At 38.7% G+C, this 19,136-nt stretch overlaps 1 protein-coding gene across 1 annotated transcript in view; it reads right to left on the bottom strand.

Moving 5' to 3' along the window:
- LOC126470655 (F-actin-capping protein subunit alpha) overlaps window positions 1–19,136 on the bottom strand; it is a 43,278-nt gene that overhangs the window by 5,507 nt on the left and 18,635 nt on the right. Inside the window, exons 4-6 of the mRNA XM_050098641.1 lie at window positions 16,628–16,799; window positions 14,891–15,069; window positions 10,487–10,637 (exon numbers count right to left, since the gene is read on the bottom strand). Coding sequence (XP_049954598.1) covers window positions 10,487–10,637; window positions 14,891–15,069; window positions 16,628–16,799 — 502 coding nt within the window. The remainder of the gene's footprint in view (window positions 1–10,486; window positions 10,638–14,890; window positions 15,070–16,627; window positions 16,800–19,136) is intronic.

The following is a 19,136-nucleotide window of genomic DNA, read 5'->3' as shown; positions in this document are numbered from 1 at the left end:
GGATGCTGGAAGCTTTGCTTTCGTGAGAATAGCACTAGTTTCACACCATATTTTATCTGCTGTTTAACTGGGGAACTTGCAGACTGACTGTTCAATGCCACTTTTTATTTCATAGACAGGGATGTCTCATTGGGAAGCCATGAAGCTAAGTCCTTTTTTTAAGTGCTGACACTGCACCCGAGTCTATGTCTCTCGTTGTCAAATTGACAACGATTTGTTCTGAGGATCTGTGGTCCGCACAGTGTTGTTGTTGTTGTTGTTGTTGTTGTTGTTGGGAAAGTCAGATGAACTTCCCTTTCTGCTTCTCTGCAGTTCATTCCGTGAGGTCACTTGTTGGGAAACTGTAGCCATGTCAACCAAATCCCAGCGCAAAGCTGTGAGCGTCCTAGATAGCTGCAGATGCAAGACCATAACACAGCAATTAATTCAGCTGCTGCCTCATGTTGTGTATCCTTTCTCACAATAGGGCAAAGATGGCATGACAAAATATCTTCCTTGAGGCAGTAGTGTTCACGTGGTGGGATGCTATAGCAAATCGTGGGATAGTCGTCTTGTCAGAGTAGCACACTACAAAGGCTAGCAAACTCAATAAATTAGACTTCTTGAATTGCAGCTTCCCCAGACATTCATGCTGCACCAGCGGGACACAATTTGCAGCTGTTTGCTAATGATGGTATAGTGTACGGGACAGTGTCACCTGTGAGTGATTGTAAGGGAATACAGGATGACAGACATAATTTCTATTTGGTGTGATACATGGCAGCTTGCTCTAAATGTGGTAAAATGTAAACTAATGCAGATGATGTTTGAACACAATATCTATTAAGTATCTAGGCATAACAATGCAAAGTGATACGAAATGGAATGAGTAAATACAGTCATACGTAGGGAAGGTGAATGGTTGACTTCAGTTTACTGGGAGAATTCAAAGTGTAGCTCATTTATGGAAATGAAATCCCATGCTTCTTGACAAGAGTGTAGGAGAAAGATGTGGGAGACCTGCACCGCCATACCAGGCAAGGTCCTAATGGGGGCGATATTCTTCACGGGTTTGCAACCGGATTATGTCGTCGTCTAGACACAATATTTCGGCGGACCAGCTGGCCGCCATCTTCAGGTGAGTTAATGCTCGTGCACTGCCTCGCCGGAACTGAATTCCAGCCACAACGACAGAAACCTTTATATACCACGGACAGGGCACCGTGCGTGTGCGAGATGATGGGCTGCGCCTCCTGGTGGCAAGTAGACATGCAGCGCGCTGGTGGGAGAAGACGGCAGAAACAATAAATCGCACTAGCACTAGTTGGAAGAATCCAATGATTGAAAAGAAGACCGTTGTTGTTTAATGTCAGACAAAACTCTGAATCCATATCTAACTTGGAGGAAAACCTTTACCCCTGCTAATAATATTACTTGATAATCTAATTTCAATGGATTCTTTAAGAACGCATTCCCAATAGCGAGAAGCAGGAGAGATCAATTGTGTCTTGTCATCTATCATCCTGTGTCCTTCGTTAGGGCAGTGTTCTGCCACTGCCAACTTCTCAGGCTGTAACAACTGAGTGTACCGATGATGTTCCACACACTGGTCCTGAATAGTTCGAATAGTTTGACCAATATACTTCTTTCCACAATGACACAGCATTTCATAAACCCCGTGCTTCCTCAAGCCCAAGAAGGGCTCTAGTATTTGCCACCAGCATAAAAACACTTGTAATATCATATTTTCTTAAAATTCTTGAAATTTTGGATGATATACTTCCCGAAAAGGGTAAATAAGCAACAGCGTCAAAAGTATCCTCTATTGGCTCGCGTGACGGACCAAACTGAATAGCATGGCATATTTGTTGTTCCGTATACCCATTCTGTTTAAAAACAATCTTCAAATGATCAAGTTCCTCTTTCAAATGTTCCTTGTCAGAAATGGCATAAGCTCTTTTCAGCAGAGTCTGTAAAAGTCCACTACATTGGTGTGGTGGATGACAGCTCGTCGCACGAAGATAGCGGTCAGTATGAGTAAGTTTGCGATACGTACTGTGTCCAAAGGTCCCGTCGTCCTTTCTTTGAACTAAAACATCAAGAAATGGAAGTTTACCATCACTTTCAATTTACACAGTAAATTGAATACTCGGGTGTAGACAATTAAAATGATCTAAAATGCCATTCAAAGCATCAAGTCCATGTGGCCAAACCATAAAACTGTCATCAATGTATCTCAAAAAACACTTTGGTTTAAGAAACGAAGTTTTGAGTGCCATGTCCTCAAAGTCATCCATAAAAAGGTTGGCGACTATGGGGGTGAGTGGACTCCCCAAAGCCACTCCGTCAGTTTGCTCAAAATATACATCATTAAAAAGAAACTATGTTGAAGTCAACACATGACGACATAACTCGGTGGTTTCTTCATGGAATTCGATTTTGTCCGACATTAAACAACAACGGTCTTCTTTAAGGTCACTGGATTCTTCCAACTTGTGCTGTTGCTGCGATTTATCGTTTCTACCATCTTCTCCCACCAGGGCGCTTGCATGGCTACTTGCCACCAGGAGGCGCAGCCCATCATCTCGTGCACGTGTTGTGCTCTGTCCGTGGTGTATAAAGGTTTCTGTCATTGTGGCTGGAATTCAGTTCCGGCGGGGCAGTGCACAAGCATTAACTCACCTGAAAATGGCGGCCAGCTGGTACGCCGAAATACTGTGTCTGGATGACGACATGATCTGGCTGCAAACATGTGAAGAATATCAGTAGCTACTACGCCAGGAAAGTCTATGAAATCACATCCTAATGGGGGGTGGTTTTCCATTGCCTTCCTCTGACCATGATGAGGATGGATGATGACGACGACGGCGACAACTAAGGTGGTGGTGATGGCGACGACGACGACTATGGTGATGACGATATTATATTCCAACAATGTAATGTAAGGCGGTATCTTGTCCTTACCTGCCTCTATACACAGGGTGTAAAGACTGTTGCCCTGGTCAGTATGTCCTCCACATCTCTCACCCATTGTAAACACCTGGTCACGTTCTGTCGAGAGACTCACACGTCGCCACTCGGCAGCTACTGTGATTGATAACCTCTAGCACACGGTTGCAGCAGCATTGAATAAGCTACCTGGATATGTCATCTGAGCTTAGTTCGACTTTATTCCGAACTGGGTTAGAGCCGCTGATGCTTGCAGAGGTAGGAGTTCCCACACTGTATATCCCCCAAATGATCTACAAATTTAAACCTCTCACTGCATACACACAGCGAGTAAAATTACATTATTTTCTAGTCTTCCTAGTGCTAAAACTTTAATGGCCAGTAGGGTATGTGCATATATTCTTATTGTGTCTTGGTGTAGTATACAAAATGAGTTAATTCCTTTTGTAATGACAAACAAATTATTCTTTGGTGACTTCACATCAATACCATCTAGGACTGTTACTTTCTTTTCACTGAGGTTATTTTTTTGAAGAGGTTTCCTTCCTTTGCTCCTTGTTGCTGGGTTAGCTGAATGGACGGACCCCTTAACGCCCTATCATAAAATCCTAAGTTCTAATTTTTATTATTTTAATAGAAACTAATGTCCTGGGTATACTCTGGCAACTTAGGTACTGACCTCTGAAAAAATAAAAACTGGCTTGTATCTGTTTCAGCACTGATATCTGTTTGGCCACTAGATAGCATCCAGCGCTACTTTTGTATCCCTGGCTGTCATGTTTTGGTTGAGGTGGTTGCTATTAGATATCGCTTTTACTGTATGCAGCTTTGGATACTAGACAACAAAGTGTGTGCTTTCATCCTCTGTCCTGTACTGTTGTTCAGGCAGTGCTTTCAATCTCACACTGCATTTAGCAGCTCAAAAAGTGAAGAAGAATGAATTACTTCACTAGAGAATGGAAGCAATGACAGTCTGTCAGTTGACTAACAAGTCCTCGCCAGTAGTATGAAGTAATTACATACGTGCCTCCGTACGAGTCCTAATTTCTCGTATCTTATCTTTGTGGTCCTTACACGCAATGTATGTTGGCATCAGTGAAATCGTTTGGCAGTCAGCTTCAAATGCCGGTTCTCTGAATTTTCTCAATAGGTTTTCTCGAAAACAACGCCACCTTCCCTCCAGGGATTACCATTTGAGTTTCTGAAGCATCTCTGTAACACTTACGTGTTGTGGGAAGCTACTGGTAACAAATCTAGCAGCCCACCTATGAATTGCTTCTACGTATTCCTACAATCTGACCTGGTACCACCAGTTATACACAATGTTCAAATTATTTAGCAACTTTCATAACAAAGATTTACATTACTTTTACATTTGACTTTTTAATGTACCAATTTTACTGTAGTTATTTAATTTTCTTGATAACTCTCCCACTGATCTGCAATAACATTATCTCATAATCTTTTCTGAACAGATGATAAATTGCCATTCCATTGGATGCTATAGGATTATTTTTCCTTGTTTATTTTATCCAGTAAGTAGAATGTTTCATATACTCTCTTATGCATCATGTGTGTTACTTTAAACACAAATCTGTCCTGAAAACAATAATATAACACTTTTGTCTCTTCATTTTCAAACCAACAGTTCTCCATTTTGCAACATCTCGTAATCCGAACAAAATGTTTGAAGTAGCATTTTCACTTTTCTAGCTACAGAAATTTTTACATGAATTCTTCAGTCAATAATCTGAAATGTACAGTGGCAATTGCCTAACATCACCTGATAGCAATTTTTTTTACCTTCACTTAATTATGTCACATTACTGCATTGTGATTTCTGTTTATTATCCTTATATTTATTCACTATAACTGTCTTACTGATAACAAATTTTAATGCTATATATATTTACTTTTTTACTGTGTTTACATATACAATTTGTAGTGCATACATGGAAACTAAGAGGTTGCACAAATGAATCCCAATCATCAGACCATGACAATTTTGAATCTGCCTTTAATCCAGCCTTCACCTCTCAATGATATGAGGTGTCACATGGAATAGTTCGTATTTCACATTGAACAGTATGTCCCCTTTTCCTGGTTGGGTAACTGGGGTAGATTAGGGACACAGAAGTCACTGAAGTGGCATCCAATGATACCTGGCCACTGAGACACAAAATTATCACCATCATTAGTAATGATTGCTGCAGCTCCAATGTGTCCCGTCAATCATACGGCCCAACTGCCCTTCAGTCGTATCTCGAAAACTGAGAAGTCCTGTCAGTACACACACTGGACAGCATTAATTCTACTTGGATTTACACATTTATTAACATAATGATCATATGTATCAACTTAGAAACATGTACTACATTGTATTACTAGGGACATGAAAAAATAGTTTTATTTTATGGACAATTTGGCTGTTACGTTTTACCAATTTCAGTGTTATTTTCTGTCAATTTTAGTATTTTTTCCTCCGATTTTGGCATTCATTTTTGACAGCTTGTTTTTTAAGTAGTGTGCATTCCTAATTTTGTCTTAGTTTTTTTCAGTATTACATTGAAAATGAAACTGTACCAATCAATTAGATTGTATTTATTAACATCACAAAACATATTTACATACATTGTTAAAAAAGAAATCATTTATATTGAATCTATTACACTTTATCAATTACAGAAAAAAGAGCTTTGCAACCATACACGGTCAAATCTTTTTAAAAGAAGATATTGCAATAATGGCAAAGTTGTTTTCTGAAACTTTATGCCAAAGACCTGATAATACTTCATTACAAAGAAACAATTGCCGGGAATCTGAATTTGAACATGGAACACAAACTGCCCTCAGCACAACACCAGACATTTTGTGACAACCTCCATGTATCCTGCTGGCATGGCAAGTTGCTTTTCCACTTAATTATAAAGGACTTTGACCCCATCAGATTATCTTAACACAGCTGAAACCTGTCATTCTAGATACATGTAACAGACTCTTTGCCATGTCAGCATTAACACAGTTCAATTGTTCCATGGCTGAAATGAGAACCTAGAGTTGTGAACACAAACTTCAGATATACACCTGTGGCCATAAGGGTCGGTCAAATTTGAAGCTGCAAGCCAGTGTGTTTCAGTGTTTTCTTCACATCTGGCTGAAGAGTAAGTCCCTTTGTGTATCTCAAAACCTTACTGGTTTAATCATCAAAAATTCATTTTCCCACAGTGATACAGAAGCCTTCATTCTTAACTTTGAGTACAATGTAATGTTTTCTTCAGGTATGTCAGATTTCACGATATTTGTGCGGACAAATAGTACCAAAAATGATGTGGTATGAAGAGATTTTTAACATCATGCATCAGTTAAACTTCATATTTTCATAGTATGCAAGCATCAGTGTGAGACTCACCAAATACGGCACTTTAGTTTCATGAACATGCAAAGCAACATTGTGCCAAGCTCGGTTTGCTCCTATCAACCAGTCACAGTATCAGACATGTGATTTAATGCAAACATGTTTCAGAAAAGGGGGGGGGGGGACAAAAACAAAGATAATTTATTTCATTATCCATTCAATATTACTTTCACTGTTTTGTGATTAAAGTTTATGGTGACAACATGATCAGTTGCATAGGGTGGGGCCTGTATCAGGTTGAAAACAATCACCTGTAACATTGATTTACAAGTTTGAAAAAACTTAGTGCCATATTTGGTAATTCTTTATATTTATACTTTCTTATTCCAGTCACCATCTTCTTCTGCTATTCCAGGGGTTACACCTAAAGACTGTTTCAGATTCACCATATTATCCTTGGTCTTCCCACACTTCTCTTGCTCCATTGTTTATAATGAATTGCTAGTTCTGGAAGTCTCTGTGCTTACATACAAAGTATATGTTCTCCCAATTTTTCTTTGTACTGGATTGCCTTTTGGGTCACTGGTTACATACTTAGTCTTCCATTATTACTTCATTCCTAATTTTGTTGTCCTTAGTGCAGCCTTTCACAGATCTTAGAAATTTCATTTCTGATGCTTCTAATTGGCACAAATCTTTAGTTCTCAGCACCCAAGTTTCAACCCTATATACGAGGGTCATTCAATAATTAGAGAGACAAATTGGTCTGGGGAAGAAACTGTTAGTAGGGTAAAGTTGGCATCACTGGGCTGAGCCCTGATCAGCTGATGTACCAACATTGTTTTGTTTATAACCTTAAAAATACATTTCAAGATGGCAAGTCCTCTTGAAACATCCACATTACTTGAAGAATGTTCTGTTGTTTGATTTTTACTTGCTGACGGTGAGAAACCAGGAAATATATGCTGTGGAATGTCTAAAGTTTATGGTGAAGGCTGTATGAATTGTGCAAATTGTTACAAGTGGGCAGAGCAGTTCAAAATTGATCATGACTTAGTGAATGATGAACACCATTCTGGCGGACCAGTTGCAGTTTCAACTCCCTCACTTGTAAGTCGAACTGATGACATTATTTGTGCCAACCGCTGTCTGACTGTGGAAATGAGTTGATAAGGTCCAAGTTAGTACTGGTACAGTTCATAACATCTGTAACAAGCGAAACATGTGCAAGATGGGTCCCAAAGGAGTTGATACGACTACACAGGGAAACAAGGTTGACGGTGTGCACAGAGCTAAAGGAACATTATGAAAGAGAAGGTGAGAAATTCCTCCACAAAATTTTAACTTGTGGTGAAACTTGGGTTCACTATTGTGAGCCAGAATCAAAGAGACAAAGCACGGAGTGGAAGCACACCAACTCACCTGTAAAGAAAAAATTCAAAACCCAAGTATCAGCAGGAAAAGTCATGTTGACAGTGTTTTGGGATGCTGAAGGTCCAGTTTTTTGTGATTATCTTGAAGAGCAACATGCAATGATCAGCCAATACTACTCGGCTATGCTTTTAAACAAGGTGAAGCCAGCCATGAGGAAGAGACGTCGTGGATCTCAGAGGAGAGGTGTTATTCTCCAGCAGGACAATGCATGTCCTCATATTGCTCAACTAACCCGTAAAACCATCGACAAAATGGGCTGGGAAGTACTGCCTCATCCCCCTTACAGTCCTGATTTAGCACCTAGTGATTTCCATTTGTTTGGTGCACTGAAGGAGGCATTATGTGGGAAGAGGTTCCAGGAAAATGAGGACGTGAAAAAGTTTGCGAGAAATTGGTTCAAACATCACGATAAAGAGCTCTTTGCAGCTGGAATAAAAAAGCTTGTAGCCCATTGGCCCATTGGAACAAGTGCATAAATGTTAAAGGGGATTATGTTGAAAAGTAGAAAAAGTATTGTTTTGTAAAAATAAATGCTCTTTTCTCCAGATCAATTTGTCTCTTTGATTATTGAATGACTCTCGTAATAAAGTGGGAACTGCAATGATTTTATAGAATTTCAGTTGTCTCTCTTTCCATGTTTATGCTTGTTCAGTATTCCCCTCACTGTGCCACATATATGCTGACAAGTATTAGTTTTTTTTCTGTATATCCATATCTTTACCATATGAAATGTCACCTCCTAAATACTTCAAATGGGCTACCCATTCTATTGGTTTATTGTTGAGAACTATTTTTGTTTGTATTGGATGAATACCTAAAAAGGAAATGGTTTTAGTTTTATTTATCTGTATAGTGAGACTTTTCTTATTTAATTTATGTAAAGCCATTTATAATTTATTTTTGTTTTCTTGTATGATAACTTCATCATTATGAATAACATCATGCCAATATGTTTATTCCTCCCAGTATTTGCGTCTTTTCCATTCTTTGATCATATCATCTACATAGATATTAAATAATGTTGGTAACAAGCCACACTCTTGTTTTACTTCCCGGTCTACTTGTATTTCAGATGTTAACTCTTTACTGGCATCAGTTCTAATTCTGATGTTCATGTATAGGCTACAATGTAGTTCATTTAACATCACATCTAGAGCCATAGTTCTTTGCACAGGAAATCAACTGTTATTTTAAGTTGATATGCAATTCTCAGAGTTGAGAAAAAATTACTGATATAGGTAAACTACTATCTTCAGAATTACATAGACACAGGAAATTACCAAATTTCATGTAATGTCGGTAAAAACTGTAGATTTCACATTATTTTTCACTTTATTGTTTACGCAATCTTTTGCTGCCACTATATTCATGGGCATGACTCCAGGGGGGGGGGGGGGGTGTCATATGTCTACCCCTCCTCCACCCTGCATCACCATCAATAGTTTTTGAAACATAATTAAAATTTTTTTAGCCTTACTTGACAAAGAATTGACACCACTGAATGAATATATCCAAACTAATTACACATTCTATACACTCTCATGAATTAATGATTTGCAACATTTACTAATGTATCGGTAAATCAAGTCTACTTATAATTAAATTTTTTTTAGCCTTACTTGACAAAGAATTGACATCACTGAATGAATATATCCAAACTAATTACACATTCTATACACTCTCATGAATTAATGATTTGCAACATTTACTAATGTATCGGTAAATCAAGTCTACTTACATTATTCACTAAAAAGTCAATATTCCAAGTTTTCATGAATTGTGTTGGTATGGCTACAAAGACGTGAAGGACTAAGGTAGATAAGCATGAATCTTCTTGGTTTTGCTTACATTTGAGGGGTTTGGCCAGGAGGCAGATGGCTACCAAACACTCAAGCAACACTCAAGCAACAATCACTTACAGTCTAGTGTCGGTAGTAAATTCACAGTCAGTGCATATATCAAGAGGAATTGCTATGAAGAGAGCTCAAAGCAATTCACAAACGGTCTGTTTTTAAAGGCAAAGGAATGATAGCAACTAAATATTTATTACAATATGTGTTCCAATTTACTCAACTTTACCACTAACATGGAATAGAAATGGAATTTAGAGACTTTTTTCAACTGATCTAAACATAGCATGCAGCCAATTATGTTCACTACATGTTATATTTCTGATTATTTCCTACAAACAGGTTTATTATAAATTAGCAATATACGTGTAGTGGCTTTGCACATATTACTCAGTGAAGGAAAATTATGGAATGTTAATGTCTGTAGGGTATTCTTGTAAGGCAATAGGTCTCCAGGGTTCTCCATGTTTTAGAAGAACTTCAAACAATGAAATATATTCTTTTTACTAGCAGATTGTTTTCAATTTTTTAAACTGGTTTTAATTATCAAACTAATGCAGTATTTAAAATGTAGAGGTCTTCATCTGTTACTTTTACACTCAGTACTCATAAAATACCTTTTAATCTAGGCTTAAATTGTTTTGCTGTAAGAGTAGAAACTGCCATTCTAATATATGGTCTGAAGCAGTATGAATGCTCCAAAATGGGATTTTAAGTCCTAATTTTCCTACTTCCCCCCGCCTCCCCCCCCCCCCCCCAAGAGGATCTCCCATTTGGATTCCCTTGTGATCTATATCCCATCTACTGAGTCTTGCCCCCCTCTCCCCAAATAAATTAGTGCCGGTGACACCCATGACTGTTTATTACACACAGAATTGGACAACCTACAAGCAATGGTGGTAAAAAAAATTACACTCACACTAATTATGAGGGATTCCTTGACATCCTTGGAACTAACTAGTTGAACATTCCCATCTTCATAATAATGCACCTGTACTTTCAGCAGGCCACGTAACTCTGCTGTACCAGAGGTAAATGTGACTGACCACTGTGATCGCCACCGTCCATTCCTGAAATAATTTCCAGATTATTACAATTAATGGTTGCTGTTAATGCTACACATTATAAAATGTATTACTTGTTATAGTAATAGAATTACATTCAAAATTCCACTCAAATTTCTCATTATGCCATATCTGTTACTATGAAATAGTCTACACTGATCTGTTTCAGATTGCTCGCCGAGGGCAACCGGGTGGTCATGGACTTGGGGTGGGTAGGGATGGGCAAACAACTGACATGCGGGCAGTCTTGCATCAGTCTTCACACACAAAGATCTTCACTTAAAACTTCCGGGCTGATAGGCCGTGGTCGATGTATAAAACTAGACCCTGACATTTCGTCTCTGACTGCGGGAGACATCTTCCCAGGTACAGCGACCAACTGCTGTTTGTGCACACCACTTCTGCAGAGACAGATAGTTGCATTTGGACAGAAGATGTGTGCAAATGTGGAAGACCAAGCTGGAGGTGTGAGCAAAAGTGCTCAAATCTGTGAGCACCAACCTCATCTGCACAGACAAATCTTACTATGTGGACATGAGTTTGCTGCAAATCTGAGATTCAAAACTTATTTGCCTCAGCTGTTTGTTCAGTCTATTGTTTCTTTTGTCTCTGGGCACAATGAATTTTAAAAGACAGATACATGTCAGTGCTCTAGGGAGTTCACTGCTGAATTTGTTGTTGGTGTCACACATATTTGTGGGAAACTAAGAGCAAGGAATACAGCAATCCAGATAAGAAGGCAGATGCTTATAATTCATTTAATAGAGAAATTACTAGCAGCTGACACTACAGCGAAAAGGGGTGGGGGGTGGGGGGGGTGGGGGGGTGCGTGTTTGCAGCTGTGGACTGTTCACTGCCAAGTAACAAAATCTATTCAATCAAACTGGGAACAATGAAATATATAGACCAAGTTTGTGATACTTTTACCTCTGCTTTCTGAGTGATGATAACGATAGTAATCATTTCATGAAACAGAGATGGCACAACATGTTGATAACTTAACCAAAATTCTCAATTTTGCTTGCTTTGCACTTACAATGTATCACATTATGCAACTGTATACAAAAAACAAAGGGCCCTATTTATTCTAAAGAAGAGTATAGTCAGAATATTGTGTTAAGCTGATAATGGAAAGACATGCAACAGCGCATTTACGGTACTTGGTTTACTTTTAATGTACCGTGTGGTTCGTAACAAGAATGAATTAGAGGTGACATGTAGAATTCATTACCACAACCCTAGCAGCAGAACTTTCCAGACAGACTATGAATCACTGTCTACAGTTTGAAATGGAGTTTTATACTTTGGTGCAAAAGCATATAACAAGTTCCTGGTGGAATTGAGGCATTGAACAAAGTTCTGACTCATGAAAGAAACTAACCAACAGTTTGTTTCCCACACCAATAATATCTGAGAATATACTTAGTTTCAAATATGTTTAAAACTCTCAGAATTGAGGTACTTCATTTGGGTTCATGAAATTCTCCTCATGGAAGACGTAAACAGCTTCACATGTGTTGGGTAAGATTTCACTCAATTCTCACTTTGAAATTGCTGTAGAAAATTCTAGATCCTTGCAGCTTCTTCCTACTTCCAGGAATCTTAATGTAACCACTAGCCATTCACTTGGGGGAATTACTCTCTCATATAAGAATTTTTCTGTGTAGTCGCTGGGTTAGCCTTGCAACTTGCCAAGAAAACTTCTGCATGAAAACTACTTTTGGTTCAGCAGCCACTGCCTGGACCATTTTCTGTTTCTTATATTTTGTATACTTTTTTTGGACCATGGGTTGTGAACACAAGCCTTAACAGAATTTCCTCCATTAAAAATTTCAGAGTTTAGTCCTTGCTACTGAAATTTCCTTCATAGACTGATAGGTGACATGAGCAGTAGATAACAATTTGTGTTGTGTGGACACACAACATTTGCAGCGATTTATTGTCAACACAGATATCTGCGCAGACATATCATTGCATGCAGATGGGCCTTGTAGCATAGGTGATCATAGTCTGTTGACCGAGCACAGGTGGTCAGCAACGGCCAAGCAGATCACGAATGCGCAGAAAGCATGCAATTTGGCTGTTTAGTGGCTTGCCTACACAACCAGTGCCTGCCCGCAGGTGAGCTGAAAGGCACTCACGGGTGCTCGTGCCCGATATGGCAGTGCTGGAACGGCCTGCTTTACACAGTTGTGGAAAAAATTAAAATCCCTCAGACAATGTTTCAATATTTTTGTCATTTTATGAAAATGCAACCAATAATATTGACACCAGCCAACTGGTTACCACATTTCTGGATTTTCTTTCACAAATTAATAACAAACGATATTTCACCCATTTCTACATCTCTAAAAATAAATTGTATGTACCCCTTTTTACTTTCAGATATGAGGGCTGATAAACACACTGGAGAGAGTAATTTTTATTGGCCTGGTTTATATCTTTCATCATAGTAATTTAAATTATACTGGCACATTAACATTCCAAGACCTATTTTTACACAAAATATTTTTGTTAAAAATTTAATTAAGTAGGTGGTGGTGGTGGTGGTGGTGGTGGTGCTATTAGGGCACATAACAATATGGTTATTAGTGTCCTTGCTGAATATGGGTATTCACTGAACTGTGCAAAGAAGTCTTTCTTCAAAAGAAACAATACTGAGACGGAGACAGGCATACACTGAGGCAACAGCAATCATAACATACCTACTAATATCGTGATGGATCTCCTTTCGCCTGGTGTAGCAACTTGACACGGCATGGCCTCAACAATTTGTCGTAAGTCCTCTGCAGAAATGTCTAGCCATGCTGCCTCTATAGCCATCCATAATTGGGAAAACATTGCTCATGCAGGATTTTGTGCATAAATTGACCTCTCAATTATGTCCCATAAACGTTCAGTGGGTGGCCAAATCATTCACTCAAATTGTCCAGAATGTTCTTCAAACCAATGGCGAATAATTTTTGCCCAGTGACATTGTGCATTGACATCGATATAAATTCCATCATTGTCTGCAAACATGAAGTCCATGAATGACTGCAAATCGTCTCCAACCAGCTGAACCTAACCATTTCCAGTCGATGGTAAGTTCAGTTGGACCAGAGGCTCCAGCCCATTCCATGTAAACACAGCCCACACCATTCTGGAGCTGCCACCACAAGCTTGCACAGTGCCTTGTTCAAAACTCGGATCCATGGCTTCAAGGGGTCTCCACCACCACACTGAAACCTTACCATCAGCTCTTACCAACTGCGACAGTTTCCCAGTCATCTAGGGTTTGCGCAACTTGGTCACAAGCCCAGGAGACACGCTGTCGGCAATGTTGTGCTGTTAGCAAAGGCACTTGTGTCGGTCATCTGCTGCCATAACCCACAGACACCAAATTTCACTACACTGTCCTAATGCATACATTCGTTGTACAACCCACATTGATTTCTGCGGTCATTTCACACAGTTTTGACTGTATGTTAGCACTGACAACTCTACACAAATGCCACTGCTCTTGGTTGTTAAGTGAAGGCCATTGGCCACTGCATTGTACTTGGTGAGAGGTAATGCCTGAAATTTGGTATTCTTGGCACACTCTTGATCCTGCGGTTCTTAGAATACTGAATTCCCTAACTGCTTCTCAAAAGGAACGTCCCATGTGTCTAGCTCCAACCACCATTTCACGTTCAGAGTCTGTTAATTCGCACTATTCGGTCACAATCACATCGGAAACCTTTTCACATAAATCACCCGAGTACAAATTACAGCTCCACTAAAGCACTGCCCTTTCATACCTTGTACATGATACTATCACCGTCTGTGTATGTGCATATCACTATCCCATGACTTTTGTCAGCTCTGTGTATATTAGCAGTTTTTATTTCACTTATTTATTTTGTAAATAACAATGTCAACATATAGGGGGCGAGAAAATAGTCCTTCCAGAAGAGACCTGCAAAATGAGCTGACCAGCCTCCTATCCCCCCCCCCCCCCCACACACACACACACAAAATGGAAGTACAAATGACAAAGATGTTGATCAATTCAGGTTAGCGCAATATGAGACAACTTTCATACATCAGCTGTATTTGGAAACATACAGCAATGTGACTATTTTAAGATTTGGGGACAACAGCCTCAAAGCTAATTAAACCAAGAACACAGAATAAATTGAGATCACTTCTATTCTTGCTCGTCTCTAATAAAATGTAAGTTACTCTACCATAATTGTGTGCATGACCTCATTCCAATTGAAATAATGGTTACACACCAGTAATTTTTGGGCTGGAACTGATGATCTTCTATACAAGCTGTGAGTGTAATCTCATCACCATCACTTTTGCCGAAAACACTACATACACCGTGTTTATAATGGCTGGCAATGTAGTGGCTGAACTCTGCATCCAAGGCCGCTCTCCAAGGTTCAGATACGGCATCTGGTTCCCAATGCTTCAAAAGTAAAAGTATGAAGTATTAATAAATGTTTACAACTGGTTTCATAATCATCGTAGAATACAGCAAAACCTGAAAAATGATAGAAGAGACTTAAGCTTGCTACTTACAATATCTCTGTTTTAAAGCATTTAAAGTGGCAGAAGTTAAATATCTTAGGTTTCCAAGAACACAGAAGAAAATTATCTTTCCTTTTGAAGTTACTTTTTTGTGTTATCTGCTTCTGAAATCATGTTATAGTATTCAAAGAGACGAACTTTGTGGTCCATTAAAGTAGTTTATTAACTTTCACATACAAATTGCTGTAGCACTTTAACATTGTTGGACTTGCTTTTGCCTCTGATCAAATACTTATATATGTATTTTATCCACAATGACTAAGATTTATATTGTGTACAGCATTTTCTTTTGCAATGTTGAGGTATACTACATTTCATCTTTTTTATTTACAGAAATTAGACAACAGTGAGAGAATTTAACAAATTTTTTGTCCAACTTCCTACATGATTTATTACTGCTTTATCTATTATTTTACTTAAATTACACCCACTTTATTCAAAAGAGGAAGAAGATTAGTGTTTAATGACAAATGACAACACAGTCACTGGAGAAACAGTACAAGCTCACACTGGTTGAGGAGGAGGAAGCAATTTGGCTGTGCCCTTTCACAGGAACAATTCCAGCATTTGCCTTAATCGATTTAGGGAAATCGTGGAAAACCAAAATCAGGATGGGCAGACTTGGATTTGAACCAGCAACCTCCTGAATATGAGTCCAGTATGCTAACCACTGGCAACACCTAGCTTGGTATGTTCATAAGAAGACTGAGAACATTCCATTTATCAGTAATTGGAATGTTATAGTATTGTCATACTAACTTTCTGGACAAAAATTAAGGTAATATAATTCAGATCACGTTTGGCACAAACTGTGGATCAGTTCCCCATTCACACCTTAACTAAAATATCATTTCACGATCACAACAATGTTATAAAAATAATGGATTACAATGCCTCTACAAGCTGTTACTCTAGTCACAATTAATGACAACTTTATTGGATTTTTTTACCTTACACACAGGGAAAAAAATATTCACTACTACTTTTCAAGGAACATCCTCTGCCACAAAGCATTGCTTCAATGTAGTGTTTCAGTAGAAAATCACATTATGTTTTATAATTATACTGAAAATGAAGGCCGAGATTATGAGTAATTAGAAAAATATCTCACAAATAGCTATAATTAAAATAGTCCTCTCTTATATTAATTTCTAAAGCATTCACTGAATATTTTATCAGTTTTTGAATCAACACACTATTTCCTTAAACCAATAAGGTGCTATCCAAGAATCTTGTGACACTGTTACAAACAGGGTAACATTGTTAGCAATAAGTTGAATAAGTTGTAGTGATTAGGTTATAAGTGCTAGAGGTGGGCTGGGGTGGTGGGGAACAGGCTCTCCAACTTATAGAGAGAAGAAAAGGACAAGTGGAGTAGAAGGTGTAGGGGAAGATGGACGAGAAAAACAGAGGGGATGTATTTATATATAATTTACCTGATAGTCTGATGCTTCTTTTCTCAAGTGATCATATCTGAAACTCTGTCTTGATCTAGGATCATAAAATCTTGAAGAACCAAGGTCATTATGTTCAGTAATAAGGACTGCCTGTTCAGATCCTTCTATTTTCACTGGTGTCAGCTGATCCTTGTTGTAATGAGCAAATGCACTGAAAAGAGAAAGAAAGAATGAAAATAGCACAGTATAAGCCAACATACTTAATGCAGATTTTATGAAGAATACATTACTGATACTAAAGTTCCAATTCAAATTAAAATGATAATGAAAATAAGAGAAAACACAAGTGTGTTATCAGGTATGGTTGGACCATGTCTTGTTGCTTGTATTTTTACTAAGGCCACAGAGTGTCATGCTGGATCTTAAAGAATAAGGATTTGCAATTGTAATTAGAAAAACAAATGGCTGCAGACAATCAGTTAAAAGCAGTCTCATTGCCTCACTCACGTGGCAAAGCGGTAGCACCATCACTAATTGAAACTCGATAATGTATGTTTGCCATCCAAAACTGGCCATTGGTAAACTGTAATATACAAGTGAGGCTCTATACTACATACTATATTTAATAGTTACATTTACCAACTTTTAATTAAGAACTGGAGAAAAAACCTAAGAGATGTGAATCAAGTTAATTGGTTCCACCCATCTCCCAGAAAACTCCTTAAAAGATAATTGTGCTCACCACTTTCGGTAATGAAAGAGAAAGAAAAACTAAAATCCAGCTCTAAAGTTGCAACAGTATACCATAACAAAGTGATAAAAAGTGAATTACATAGGACGTTGTGACATACATTGTTAAGCCAACATCCTAAGCACTGTCCAGAACTTTTACATATAAAAAAATTACAACACTCACATACAAAAAATTAAAACTTGCTATTGTAGTAACCCGCGCATTACAGAACAGCTCCCACCACTACCATGGCACGTGTGCATATGAATGCTTGGAGTAGTGCAACAGTTGGATGCTTCAGGCCTCCACCACAGGCCGCCAACGTTGGTCTGGCGCTTCTATCGCCCACAGCGGAAAGCAAGCGGACATGGATAGCAAATGCTTCTTATATAACCATGTACCAGCTCCTGTTAATAAATAGTTGGTTTCTTATGATTGTGTTCAGAGTCAGAACAAAAGTGGCGGTAAGTACAACTTTCATGTACTCAACTTCAGTGACCGATTTTTTGTGTAACTTATTCACGGAGATGGTACTTCAATCCCTTCTCGTGGCTACATTAACTGTTCAGCCTCCACTGTCTCAGGTCTCTGCCATATGACACTGACGATGATTGGAAGGATTATGAAGAATAGCTCTGCCAGGACTTCATTGCATTTTGGGTGACAGGCAAAGAAAATTTTAAGGCTTCGTTTTTATCACGGATTCCTGATTGTATGTACCAGTTGTGTCAATTAGCCCCTTTGTCAGAACTGGCCTCACTGTCTTTTGATGAAATGTGTAGTGTGTTGCCTTCTTACCTTGTTCAGTGGTTTCGGACAATGGTCCTCAATTTTTGACTTAGTGCTTTGAAGATTTTTGCTCACACAATGGTATCCGCCACATCATGGCACTTGCGGTACATCCACAATCTAATGGCGAGGTGGAACATCTCATGAGATCCTTCAAAATTCAAATATGTCACGGAATTTCCATCAGAGGAGGCCCTTACGTTTTTCCCCAGTTTCTGCAAAATGACTGCAATTGGAGAAACGAGCCCGAAAGAAATTATGCATGACTGGTATCTGTAGACACTGCTCTATCTCCTGCAGCAGCACTGCTGACACTTCTGGATACATTTGGTGAAGTGCTTGTAGAGCACTAAGCGAGTCAGAACAGACAAGTAACCTTGTACGATGATGTCTGTGAATCCTCTCCAGTGCCATCAAAATGCCATGTAACGCTGCATCACAATTTGTAAATTGTTCTCGAAGACACACTTTGAAAACCTTATTAGGGAAAAACAGCAGAACAACTGAGAACATTCTCTTGTTGGGATCCAACTGCATAAACAATGATAAAACTGTGATACATACATAAAATGGAAAAAAAAGTTGTAAAAATGTAACCTGGAGTACAAAGTTTCTGAGAGATTAGTGGAGTTATAGGGTAATAAAAACTTTTTCTGTTCTTCATTTATGGTTGAGTCAGCCATGGCATGCAAAACTGTATGCATGCATACAGTCTCTGGCTTGGTCATCTCCGTTTTGCCCGATCCTTCTCAGAACTACTCTGTACAGTGTGACATTTCATTTAGCAGTGTGGTGCAGCATTTATCGGTTGGCACGACTTCCTTCAGTTCAGCTGAATTGCAGTGCCAGTGCTGTTTATCCTTCGCTATATATTCTGGGTATAAAGGAATTCACAGGTCCAACAGCTGTTTGCACAAAATTAGGCAAGTCTAGCGATCTACTGTCAAAAGCTTTCAAAAATGAATGGAAATCACAGTAGAAAGGGATGAGAATTCTCAATTTCTATTATGCAGTTGTGTAGTTGAC

This window comes from Schistocerca serialis, chromosome 3 (genome assembly GCF_023864345.2).
Source record: "Schistocerca serialis cubense isolate TAMUIC-IGC-003099 chromosome 3, iqSchSeri2.2, whole genome shotgun sequence".
Taxonomy (NCBI): Eukaryota; Metazoa; Arthropoda; class Insecta; order Orthoptera; family Acrididae; genus Schistocerca; species Schistocerca serialis.
This window is presented reverse-complemented; position numbering and strand designations above follow the sequence as displayed.